We start from the raw sequence: 12,157 nt of genomic DNA, 5'->3' as shown, positions 1-12,157 counted from the left end.
AGTGCTACAGACCCTCCTGACTGGCGGATCCGGTGGGACGATGAGTGTGGTGACGCTGGAAGAGTTCTTAGAGGTACGCTGCTACGCGACTGACATGATTCAGATCTTAAATGAAGAACAGTTTGTATCATTGGATCACTGACTTTAGACATCTCGACCTTGCGAAGCTCCGGAATTACGCTCGACATGGCATCCATCCCCAGGTCCGAGGTGTATGTACATGAGGATGGCTAATAAGACAGGAAGTGTGGCTTTATTTGCTAGGTGTTCTCTCCTCCGATAAGAGCCAGGAAATGACAGCCGTGCGGAGTAAATTTTTGGAGTATGAATCTGTCAGTAAGAGAATTCCCGGTGTCGAAAAGCAAATTCGTACCGAAGTCCTGCGCTACTTCCGACAACGCATGGAGACGCATCAAATTTCACAGCACCGGGATGGTGCCTCTAGTATGTATACGAATTTACTCATATAAGTGCTCCGAAATTTTCGCGCTGTCTCTTCTGCACAGAGCCTTGGTGATTCGAGTGAATCTCTCCCCACCTTATCGAAAATCAAAGAGACTGAACACCCTTGTTTCCCACGTATTCTTCCTTCCACACAATATGGGCTATCAACTATGCGTTCCAATTCCAATATTGATGATTCGGAGCTCATTTCTGAGCAGCGAAAATTATCGCAGAGTGTCGAAAATGTACTTTGCGCCTATCTAAATCGACACCTGATCGCGACCAATACTCCCTCATCTTCACAGAAGCGCTCTTTGTATGATTCTACCTATTCTTCCATGCAAATCAAGAACCACCCTGAGTATCCTTGGCTGCAGAATGCCAGCGGTTCTAACAACCTTGAATTGGACGAGTTTCATCCGTCATTGGTCTATCTGTGTGCACCTTTTGCACAGTGTGTTAGGGCGGAAGCAGGCATGTATTTTGCCTTTGAAAAACTTATGGCAATGATCGGTATGTACACAAGAGCTAACACACAGAGGAGTACAACCAAACGCATCCTCTGTCCAAGCGTGTTGCGTCGTTTATGACGTTGTTTCGTACGACGTTGCCTGAGCTACATGAATATTTCGAAGCCGAAGAGGTAGATCTTCTCTCTGTGGCCACAAGCTGGCTACAACATTTACTTGCGCGCGAAATGCAAATGGATGACTTGATGCGTTTATGGGGTGCGTATACCGAGGGTGAGCTAACCGCAGATACCTATTTTGCGGTACCTGATTTGCTGGACTTACATTTGTTTGTCTGCCTCGCCATTCTTACCTACTGCAAAGATGCCTTAGAAGACCTGGATCGATCTGAAACTATGAGCATGCTATGTTGTCTGCCACCATTGGACGTGGATCGGGTATGTCTGTACGCGCTAACACTAGATTATTAGCGATGCCGTCAACATCCGCTTGAGTTTGGAACACGACGAAATGTACGAATAGGCACCCACGGTGCGGCTCTTATGTAATCAAAAATAGACCAACACGACGCGAGCCCAGGCGGTGTGCATACTTCACTTTACCATGCATTCCTCCGGTGTTCGCGGGCCCAGAGCGCCACCGCAGCGCCGTTTGCCACGCATGTCGAGCACAGGGTCAGCACTCCCTAGGGACGTCTCAGGCCACTCTGAATCTGCTACCTCTGCTCACGAAACGTCTCAAGAGGCAGACTCGGATGTTGATATCCCTGATGACCAGTTGGCATTACCTAGCAATATACGTGATCTACGCGCCTTGGCAGCGGAGAGACGACGTCGATTTCTGGATAGCATGCAGGCGTCACATTCAACACAAGAATCTGCACCCGCACCAGCAGAACAGGCCCCTGAAGAGGAGGCTCAAGACACTCTTACCCCTTCTACAGAAGAGACACAAGATCAAACCGCTCAACCTTCTCCACGGCCCCTACCTCCTCTTTCTACGGCTGTCCCACTTCCATCGCTCTCTCAACCTCGCCGATCGCTCCCTCAGCCTGACTTCTCCACCTTTCGCGGGACTGCTACGCCGACAGGTGCCATCCCCCGTTCTGCCTCTCTGACGTGGGATATTCACAGACACCAAACACCCACCGAGGCACCAACATCTACTACACCGGATAGCGCCCCAGCTGAGGTGGAGAATCGCTCACCAACGCCACCAACCGAAGCTACTCCAGTCGAGCCCGTGCCACAGGGCCCTGCTACAGAGAATCCGGCGGTGACCACGCCGGACACAGCGCAGCCGGGAGAGCAAGAGGAGGCACAGGACACTGCTGATCAAGTGCCGGACATGCCGCAACGTGATACACGTCGTCGATCCACTAACCGGGCGCGTCGGCGGAGTGCCAATAGCACACTGCTTGCTGCCTTGAGCACCCAAACAGGCACAGGTCCTGGCGTGCTTCTTCCGAGTTTGTACGGCTATTTTACTGATGAGCCTGCGCCCTCATACTTGCGCTCGACAGGCTCCATGCACCGCCACGGAGCAGGCCCGGAAGGCGAGACACGAGGGCGGGTTCATCCTATGGTGGCCGAGCGTATTATGGCTAGTGGCCCTAGCGTCTCAAACCTGCATCCATCTACGAGTCGCGTTACTATGTCGCCTGGCGTAGAGCGGCGCGTAGAAGTCGCCAAGCTTCGTAATGTGCATGTGCAGCCGGGCTCGGTGATCTTCCCAGCAGGTACCATGTCGGATTTGGTGTCTAGTGAGTCAAATGAAGTGCAGTACTCGCGCAAGTTTGAGGAGAATAGTATTCTTTCCTTTTCATGGATGCTGGATGACGTGGTACATTTGCAGGAAGAGATTGACCATGGCTCCAAAGCAGACTCGGGTGGCGGCAAGAGTGATGTGTGGAACCTGCAGCCGCTCTTTGGACATGAGCAGTGGCGTGTGGAATTCACCCGGAAAAGCGTCCGGGATCCTACTCTCTCGCCCTCCCTCCAGCGACGCGGGGGTCGCGCTCTGAAGAAACACGCGCTAGCATTGCACCTTTCTTACCTGGGCCTGACTGGTCTGCCATTCAAAGGCGAGCTGCCTACGAGCATCATGCTAGGTATCCGACCTGCTGTGCGTGGCGAGCATCCGCTTCGTGAAAAGCATTCTGACTTTTTGTGGCGCGAGTTTTTCTCGTTCACGTTTCAGCAGGACGAGGATACACTGACGTATGACAATTTCCCGAACCTTGCTACGCTCCTATCCACATCGCCCATCTCTGATACCCATGCACTGGACTTTGTTGTACAGATAGCTACGGGGCCATCTGTCTTGCCGGAACGCGATGTGCGTGGTAGTCATACAGATGCAGGGATGCGTCTTCCATTTTATACGTCGGAATCTGTGGCCGTGCCTCGCGGCTTGCTCACAGCCCTAGGATCGCTGGTCGATGATGCGAGCACAGGCGATATTATGATTTCTGTGCGGGAAAAGGGGTTTGAGCAAGCGCCTACCGACGAACTGGCGGTAACGGCTGGCTTAAAAACGTTTGTGCAGCCATGGCCCACAGGCACAGCGTTGCCCCTACAAGTGCAGAGTACACGCCCTCTGATCTATGTCCGCGACCGAGTGCTTTGGGCTCATACGCCGGTCCTGCGGGAGCGTAGCGAGTTTTTCGCGACGATGATTGACTCTCACTTCACTGAAGGCGTGCTGCATGAAACGCCACTCCATGGTGCGTCAGGCCGATCGCGTGATCCATGGCGTCGGCCGTATCGTATGTTGCGTATTCCTGGTGCCGACTTCGTGACCATGTACTGGTTTTTGCACTACCTATATACGGGCCATGTGGAATTCATGCATGACGAAGATATTCAGGCGGTGACGCTGGATGACCATTGGATTTTGGACCCCGCTTCGCCCTCAGCTCGTCCTGACTGGAAGTGGCGCCCTGTGGAAGAGTGGCAGGAATGGGACGATAATTCTTTCCTTCCCGTTACACATGCGGCCGACCCTCTTCTCTCAGAAGGCTACGTCCAACGCGCTGAACCTCCTGCCGAAGCATCTCAGCGTTCGCCGGACAAGGGCCATGCTGTGGGTGATCCACACATGCACCCCCCTATGCTCCCTGTCCCACCGGCTTCTGCCCTATCGATGTACCGCCTAGCACATCGGTACCATGTACCCTCGCTGTGTGACCTCGCTATGACTCATGTTGTAGCGCACCTTACACCTGAGAACGCGACCAATTATCTGCTGTGCACTGCGCTGTTCGAACAACTTCAGCAATCCATCCGAAACTACATCTTCCAACATTGGCAGGCTGTGTCAAGCAGCCCGCAGTTTGAGCACTGTTGTGACCAGGTATCTACCGGCGAGTGGGGTCCCTTGGCGGGACGTGCCCTCGCCTCGCTCATGCGGCAGCTTCGACATACCAGTGCGGCCACGGCATCGACAGACGCGCCATAGTAGTATACACACCTACATTGAATGCATCGCGCGCGGATCGTTTGGGCCTCGCTTTTTTCCGTGTATCCACCTCGTTGCTATGGGCCGGATTCTGAGGAGCATTGTTTCGGTCGGCTCGACATCGTTTCTTCTTCTCACGCTGGCGTCAGCCCGCTCGCAGAAGGCTCGGTATCGTCTTAACTCGATCCTCTACTTTTTGAGTCTGGGTGTATGCAGCTCGCTGGGTGTGGTATATGCGTTGGTGCTGAGTCTGTTCCCTGGCAAGCGTTTCCATACCAACTTTTTGGTGGCTCGCTCATTCTTGACCATTGCAGGTACGCTTCTGGGCTACAAGGTGACGCTGGAGGGCTCGGAGCATCTGAATACACGTCCTGCTTTGCTGCTTATGAACCACCAGAGCTTCCTTGATATTTTATGCGTGAGCCGCATTGCGCCCCCTGCCTCGATTATCATGGCAAAGAAGGAGCTCAAGCTCGTTCCTCTCTTGGGTCAGTTCATGTGGCTCAGCGGCACAGCCTTCATTGACCGCAAGAATCGCGCGTCGGCGATTAAGACCATGGCACAGATTGGCGACCATATGCGTAAGCACCAGCTTTCGATGATCATGTTCCCTGAAGGTACGCGCTCTTACTTGGCTACACCTGGTCTGCTGCCATTCAAGAAGGGTGCTTTCCATCTGGCAGTCCAAGCCCAGCTTCCCATTGTGCCAGTGGTCTGTGAAAACTATTACCGTCTCTTTGACGGCCGCACCCGCTTCGATCCAGGCCATATCCGCATGTCTGCGTTGCCGCCCATCGAGACGAAGGGCATGACAGAGGCAGATATCGGTACCCTTATGAACAAAGTGCATGATACGATGATCAAAGAGCTTGTTCGTTTCGATGAAGAGCTGGACCGCAATGACGTGAACAGTGCCTTGCACCCGACTAACAAGCCGCAGCCGTACCGTTTGTACGGCTTGTCTGGTCTTGCTGCGCGTCTCATTGGTACGGGCCAGCCGAAGAGGCATATCCGCAAGCTCGATAAAATTGCAAAGGACCAAAAGCAGTCGCAGGGCACCAAGCCCGAGGACTTTGGCCTGGTTTCAGCGGATCAGCAGCAGACCGCGGCCCCCGCCCTGTAGAATGTGTCATGTAGTGTGGAAATAAGCGTGGAGGCGCCTGGACCGTGGCCCTCAACGTATAGCGTCTGTTCCTCTTGACCTCTTTGCTAGAACCCACGATGTACGGGGGGTGGCTCCTACCTATCTTTGTGCTAGGTCTTCATGCCGTTGTCACTGTTTCAGCTGCAGACAGCACTGTGGACATCCGTGGCGTCGCACCCAAAGAGGCCTATAAGTACATACCGTTTGACCGTGATGGTGTGCCGATGTGGAAGTGCCTAGGTTCCGACAAGGTTATTCCCTTTGCACAGGTCAACGACGACTACTGCGACTGCCCCGACGGATCTGATGAGCCTGGTACATCAGCATGCCCGAATGGACAGTTTTACTGCCAAAATAAAGGGTTTATCGGCAGCTACATTCGCAGTTCGCGTGTGAACGATGGCGTGTGTGGTACGTGGTTTTGACCCGACTAACTTGCAGAGCCAGAGTGCTGCGATGGCTCCGACGAAACGGATGGCAAAATAACTTGCCCCAATATTTGTGCCAAGGTTAATAAAGAGTTCCAGCATGCTCGTATGCAGGAGCAGAAGGTGCATGATGCAGGTGCCAAAGTGCGCGCAAAGTACATTAACGAATACCGCCACTATCGCGCACAGGCATCTGCTGAACTTGTTCGCTTAGAGTCGCTTTTGATTGAGCTCACGGCTGAAGAAAAGACGCTTCGCGAAGCACTGGCTCTGGCCGAGCAAGAGAAGAACTACATGGAGGAGCAAAAGCGAAAGAGTCGTACGTATACAATGCCATACTTACGCACAGCCCTCTATGAGAAATTGGAGTCCCGTAATGGAGCTATTCGCTCGCTTGCGCGCGCTCTTGAAAATGCGGTGGGAGAGATGCGAGTCTTGGCCAAGGTCGTGGAAAGCCTCGATACAGACGATGCACCTCCTGCTGTTACTGGCGCATTGCAATCCTATTCGGAGTGGCTCGGTGAGAACCACCAAGGTCTTAAAGCCTCCCTAGATGAGAGACTAGCCGAACTAATGGAGTGGGCGCCACCTATCTCCCAACTGGAAAGCATGGCTGACGAGAACGTCTTCGAGATGATGGATGGTGCACCGGAGAAGGGCACTATTGATACGCGCCCAGACCCACTGACACACCTTCCTTCGTACCTGCCGGAGGGGATTATCCCCATGTACCAAAAGATTGTGACGTGGATGGTGCGCATGTTGGTCCACCTGGACATTTTACATCCTGTCCACCTCGGCGTGCACACGGCTTCGGGAAAGAGCGTCTCGGAAGCGCAGGCAGCTCTAGATGCGTGTACTCAAAAGATTCAGGATACAGAGAGAGACGTCAAGACGCATAAGAAGGACGCAACGGACGATGATGCCAAATATGGCCGCGATGGCGAATTCAAGGCGTTGCAGGACCAATGTGTATCGAAGGATATGGGAAGCTATACCTATGAAATGTGCTTTGGTGGTACGGCCTGGCAGGTTTCAAACAATGACGGTTTCAAGTTCAACCTGGGACGTTTTGACCACTTTGATGTGGACAACAAGTTCAGTGCCGACGACGAGCGACACTACCTTAGTATGCTCTATGCACACGGCCAGACGTGTTGGAACGGCCCGCCACGTAGCACGCGGGTATCGCTAGAGTGTGGTGCTGAGAATGCCTTGTTGCATGTGTTTGAGGCGGAGAAGTGCATCTACTCGATGCGCGTGACTACACCTGCAGTGTGTTTCCCACGCAAGTCCATGGAGGAATTGATCGATGAGGCACGTATCGACCATGAGGAGCTGTAGCACTATGTGCTTGTCGACACAGACTGATCAGCCTCCATATATTCACTGTATATCAGCCATAGAAGTACGTACATTGTTGGATGTTGACCATCTTTGGTCGCGGCTAGCAATCGCTGTGCATACGCTGAGGGCATAGCAGCGGCAAAGCCACGAAGAAACTCAGCATCGTAGCGCTGCCGCACAGTACCCCCTTGCGTCGTGACATCATTCACGATATCGTCGACATCGGCCTTTGTCGCATTCGATTTAAAGATACTGTGAGTAAGACGAGACCATCTACCTACACCATATACGAGGACGACATGGTTGGCGTCGGCTGACTGCGAGGGCTAACGAACGGACCACTTGGGCTCTGACTAAACAATACACGAACTATAGATGCTTCCTCGCGCTGGCGCGTATCCGCGTGTCGAAAGAGCTGGACTGAATGGGCTTGTCAATCTCCTGGAATGGATTCATAATGATCTGAGGTAAGCGAGTGTGCCAACGCACCTTGAGCCACAATTCCCATGCCTCTGTGAAGAAGAGGCGGATCCCTTCCTCATGTTTATGCTGGTGCAAGAGGATCAATTTCACGTCTGTGGTTAGTGAGACTGTACCACATACCTCCAGGCACTAGGAAGAGAGACACGATCCAATCATTGACCTGGTCAATAGCTTTAAAATACCTTATAGTTAGTTGGCGTGTATACGTACATGGCATTATCGATATATTGACGATCTTCCAGCATGTCGAGAGAGCCGTGAGCAATCATCTGCAGAAGATGTCTCTCGTTCGCCTGGAAAGCGGATGCAGTCATACGGGAGTCTTCTCTGTTCGCCTCCATATTTGATGAGGACGTATTTGATGCATTGGAGCGTAAGGGGAAGGCCTGCGTCCACTGGCCTAGTGCACTGGAGAACCCAAAGCGACTGCTGGTGCGAGAAGAGCGGTCGCCTTGGGCTATTGGGTGACTGCCCCCCGAGGACGTGAATGCGTCACCAGAGGGCAACGGTGCACTTGATGAGCTAGGCAGGGACGATAAATCTGCCTCGTACAGCAGATTATCACGCGTCCCTACAATGCAGAAATAATACGACATTGTGCGTGGGAGAGAAGGCAGTGCGAAAGGTGGAGGGAGGGTATGTGGATCTGACTTTTGCCTGGCGGCCTCTCTTTCTCCCGGCAGGCATGACGCCTGGGACCACGTCGTGGACGTCCGAAGAAGCGGAGCTTGCCGTCCTAGAGTCGGCTTATTCACATCTAGATGCATTAGACCAAATTGCTCTGGAACAAGAGTCCGCTCAACGTGAGGCTTTAGCTGCATTAGAGGCCGAACGACGTTCGATTGAAGAGGCGCTGCGTCAGCTGGATGTGCATGATCGTCAAGAGGCACAGAACCGCGTTCTTGTAGTAGGACCTATGGAATCCAAGACGTACTATCCCATGCCACTACTACGAGAGGCGGACTTGCAGGCCATGCCGCTTCTCCATACTCATGCGATGCATCGACGACAGGTTTGCCACCTTCTTTCCTCTCCACCGTGGAGTGCTCGCGACACTGAATGTCTTCATATGGCCATGAATAACGAGCGCACACGGCAGGCTATGCTTCACAATGACCATTCCACCCTGGACTGGACGCAGATTGCCATGAGCGTGCCATTCCATACACCGACCGATTGCGAAACACGATGGCGCTTTTTTGAGAATCCTTTGTTGAACCAAGCCAAACCCAGTGCGACTGAGAAAAGGGACATTATCACGCTAGTACAGAGATCTGCATCGCCACTATGGGAAGATATCGCTGCGACATTGCAACCTGGTCGTACAGGCTATTTGGCGTTAGAAGTATACCAACGCAGTGCCAAGCCCAGCATTGAATGGACGAAGGAGCGTGATGATGCGCTGCTAAAAGCTGTGCGTGAACTCGGGCCGGATTGGAAGGCAGTGGCTGCGCGTCTTGGATACCCACTTGCGTGCGCTACATTGTGCCATCGACGCCACAACAAACTGAAGAGCTCAGCGGTGGTAATGGGTCGTTGGAGCCCCGAGGAAGACGCTGCATTGCGAGCAGCTGTCGCCCAGTTTGGATGCGATTGGAAGCGTGTAGAGATTTGCGTGCAAGGCCGTACAGGACAGCAGTGCCGAGAGCGATGGGTCGGCCGACTCGCCAACATGCCAGAGGGCGTCACGCAAGCCGTTCGACGTGCCTGGTCGAAAGAAGAGGACGATCGGCTGCGTGCGTGTGTACATACATGCAAGACGTGGGTCCAGGTCGCAGAGTATGTTGGCGGCCGTTCTGATAAAATGGTGCGCGAACGATGGCTCCTCCTTAAGCGGCGTGAAGAGGAGGAGGAGCGTCGTCAGCGAGGCGAAGTCGATGCTCCTCCACCAAAACGCACAGCCTCTCGAGCGAAACCAAAGATAGCGACTACGTAGCTTCTACAATGATACCCGCCGCGACCGTTTCGCCGTTCATACGGAAAAGGAGACGTGCCATCTCCTTGTTGGTCTTAAAGTCTTCCATAGGGTACGAACGACCGCCATGACCCAGCGACAAGCGCACCATAGCAGTGACATTGTGTTGCAGGACACGTGGGTTGTGACGCAAGACCTCACCTGTACCTTTGTCAAGCACGGAAATCAAATCCACTAGCTGGCCAGGGATATCCGCACTGTGGTGGTACACCTCCAGCGCTGTGCCACGGACCAAGGGGTAGGTCGGCTGAAACACCAGCAGTTGCACAACAACTTCCTGCCGCATCGGGACCAACGCATTGGGTGGGCAGAGAACACTGCCGACATGGACTTGATTCGATTCCATATTGGTCAGGTACAGCGTCACATTCGAGCCTGCCGCGGCCCATGGGTGCGTATCGCCCTCCACTTCGATGGCTTTCACAATGCCATAGTCGTCCCCTGGCAGCGCACGGAGTACGTCGCCGACCTGGGTGAAGCCACTGACAATTCGGCCACTCACACCGAGGCCTGAGCTGATCACAGAGCCGCCTTTAAATACGTTGGCCACGGGCATACGCAGCGGTGCATCGTGCATGCGCGGTGGCTGACGCAGCTGATCAAGGGCCTGTTCGAGGGTAGGGCCGTGGTACCACTGTGCGAGGGCACCATGGGGCGATCGCTTGCGCAAATTCTCACCCAGCATCGCAGCACATGGCACGAATTGCACGGATGTATCGACGTCGAACCCACATTGCGTGAGGAACGGAAGAAGTTGGGCATGCAGCTCGTCGTAGCGTGCCTGGTCAAAGTCCACGGCGTCCAGTTTATTGACCACCACAATTAACTGCTGCACGCCCAGACTTCGCAGAAGCGTAGCATGTTCACGCGTTTGCCCACGTGGCCCAAACCCTGCTTCAAACGCACCAAGGATAGCGTCAATGACAAGTACACCTGCATCGGCCTGCGCCGCGCCACTGATCATATTCGGCACAAAGTCTTGGTGACCCGGTGCATCGAGGAGATGGAAGATGCAGGTATTTGTGCGGAACGTATCTTGCGCAACATCAATCGTGACGCCGCGTGCCCGCTCTTCTTCGGACGAGTCCAGATTCCAGGCGTACAAAAAGCTGCTCTTTCCCTGCTTCGCACTGTTGCGTGTATTTTGCTGCAGCGCACGATCGGTCACTTGGCCAAACTCCACTAGCATATGCCCCATTAAGGTGGATTTGCCTGCGTCCACATGGCCTACAACGACCAGACCAATTTCGCGGTGCTGGGAGGCAGCTCGCTGGTCCAATTCGGCCAGGATTTGTTCGCGTGTATAGGCCACTTTGGGAGTAGGTAGCGACACTGGCTTGGCAGGGGCGGTGTCATGCAACTTGACTTTCTCCATGTCACGCGTCACAGCCGCGGTGGAGGCGGCTTTGGCCACCGCCTTTTCCTGCTGAAGTTGCTTGTTTTTTTCTTTCTCTGCTGGGTTAGCTTGTCACTATGCGCCGGCCAAGCGCGTGCCCTGGCGAGCTTGCAGCACTATATCATCGGGACTCAGTGCACTAAACGCAGCACGCAACTGATCCACCTCGTCGTCCGTCACAGGCCGCCCCGTCGGATCAGGTGTGGCAGCAGCAGTCCATGCAGGCCCAGGCATCGATGTAGAAGCCACACCATCGACCACCTGCCCGAATCGAGACATGGGTTTGGGCGCTGGCGAGCGGGGGAACAGCGTCGCTAAAGTGATGCCAGAGGGCGCTTTGTCCACTGGCACAGGTGGGGGCGCAGGAGCCGGTGACGACGCGCGAGACGTGGCTGCTGGTGAGGCGGCCCGACGTAGGAGACTCGACGCTGGGCCTGCGGCGTTTTTTTCTTTGGATGCGAGCATTTTCTGCTGCAGTTTCGAGAGTTTCTTGCCCGGGGCTGGCAACGTTCGTGTATCCGTACTCGGCGAAGCAGGGCGTGAGGCCGACGACGTGGCTATGGGTGTAGGTCGGGTGCTAGGCCGAGGTCGTAAAGGTGTGCGTGGTGCTTTGCTAGTCCCGCTGACATGCGTGCCTTCTAGCTCGGTCAGTTTGGCTGCCATGCCCACCATGGCCATGCGCTTGGCGTATGCATACGTACCTGCACGCTTTTTCGCCTGCACTTCTTCACGTTCACGTTCTTGCATAAGGAAATCAACGGCGGCTTCCGCGTCAAAGTAGGTCTCCCACAACGCCTCCTTCATTTGACGCTCGGAAAACCCGCATTCGTCCGGCTCGCCAAGGGTATCAAAGACGGTGAGCAGCGCTTGTTCCATGGCATCTTGGTCCTCCGGAGAGAGCTCGTCGAGAAAGTCGTATTCATCGCCATACTCATCGGCAAGCTCTTCCTCCAAATTCAGGTTGCGCACCGCACGATGACGCGACATGGCGGGTGGCTGGCAGACAGGCAG

The 12,157-nt window shown here is 54.3% G+C and overlaps 7 protein-coding genes across 7 annotated transcripts; 5 read left to right on the top strand and 2 right to left on the bottom strand.

Moving 5' to 3' along the window:
- Positions 1–40: 40 nt before the first annotated feature.
- Malapachy_0160 (ankyrin repeat-containing protein) lies at positions 41–1,436 on the top strand (the record flags this gene model as incomplete). The annotated part of the gene is made up of 8 exons (XM_018134693.1): positions 41–73; positions 104–120; positions 149–212; positions 243–444; positions 472–957; positions 984–1,172; positions 1,203–1,351; positions 1,377–1,436. The coding sequence occupies 8 exons, from the start codon at positions 41–43 to the stop codon at positions 1,434–1,436; spliced, it is 1,200 nt and encodes a 399-aa protein (XP_017991054.1).
- Positions 1,437–1,574: 138 nt separating this feature from the next.
- Positions 1,575–4,373, top strand: Malapachy_0162 (hypothetical protein; the record flags this gene model as incomplete). The annotated part of the gene is made up of 1 exon (XM_018134695.1): positions 1,575–4,373. The coding sequence occupies one exon, from the start codon at positions 1,575–1,577 to the stop codon at positions 4,371–4,373; it is 2,799 nt and encodes a 932-aa protein (XP_017991052.1).
- A 79-nt stretch (positions 4,374–4,452) lies between these two features.
- Malapachy_0161 (1-acylglycerol-3-phosphate o-acyltransferase) lies at positions 4,453–5,496 on the top strand (the record flags this gene model as incomplete). The annotated part of the gene is made up of 1 exon (XM_018134694.1): positions 4,453–5,496. The coding sequence occupies one exon, from the start codon at positions 4,453–4,455 to the stop codon at positions 5,494–5,496; it is 1,044 nt and encodes a 347-aa protein (XP_017991055.1).
- Positions 5,497–5,594: 98 nt separating this feature from the next.
- Malapachy_0180 (endoplasmic reticulum protein) lies at positions 5,595–7,289 on the top strand (the record flags this gene model as incomplete). The annotated part of the gene is made up of 3 exons (XM_018134712.1): positions 5,595–5,928; positions 5,959–6,264; positions 6,295–7,289. 3 exons carry the CDS (start codon positions 5,595–5,597, stop codon positions 7,287–7,289), a joined length of 1,635 nt encoding a protein of 544 aa, XP_017991043.1.
- Positions 7,290–7,291: 2 nt separating this feature from the next.
- Malapachy_0174 (transport protein particle complex subunit) lies at positions 7,292–8,020 on the bottom strand (the record flags this gene model as incomplete). Its single annotated transcript, XM_018134706.1, has 7 exons — positions 7,292–7,334; positions 7,362–7,544; positions 7,574–7,618; positions 7,663–7,754; positions 7,782–7,867; positions 7,896–7,957; positions 7,986–8,020. The coding sequence occupies 7 exons, from the start codon at positions 8,018–8,020 to the stop codon at positions 7,292–7,294; spliced, it is 546 nt and encodes a 181-aa protein (XP_017991124.1).
- Positions 8,021–8,460: 440 nt separating this feature from the next.
- Positions 8,461–9,700, top strand: Malapachy_0183 (myb domain protein 4r1; the record flags this gene model as incomplete). Its single annotated transcript, XM_018134715.1, has 2 exons — positions 8,461–9,554; positions 9,697–9,700. The coding sequence occupies 2 exons, from the start codon at positions 8,461–8,463 to the stop codon at positions 9,698–9,700; spliced, it is 1,098 nt and encodes a 365-aa protein (XP_017991046.1).
- A 3-nt stretch (positions 9,701–9,703) lies between these two features.
- Positions 9,704–12,133, bottom strand: Malapachy_0139 (elongation factor 1 alpha-like protein; the record flags this gene model as incomplete). Its single annotated transcript, XM_018134672.1, has 2 exons — positions 9,704–11,202; positions 11,278–12,133. The coding sequence occupies 2 exons, from the start codon at positions 12,131–12,133 to the stop codon at positions 9,704–9,706; spliced, it is 2,355 nt and encodes a 784-aa protein (XP_017991069.1).
- Positions 12,134–12,157: the final 24 nt, after the last annotated feature.

Source organism: Malassezia pachydermatis, assembly GCF_001278385.1.
Source record: "Malassezia pachydermatis strain CBS 1879 chromosome Unknown scaffold6, whole genome shotgun sequence".
Classification (NCBI taxonomy): Eukaryota; Fungi; Basidiomycota; class Malasseziomycetes; order Malasseziales; family Malasseziaceae; genus Malassezia; species Malassezia pachydermatis.
The sequence above is the reverse complement of the archived record's forward strand: the minus strand, read 5'-3'. Positions and strand labels throughout refer to the sequence as shown.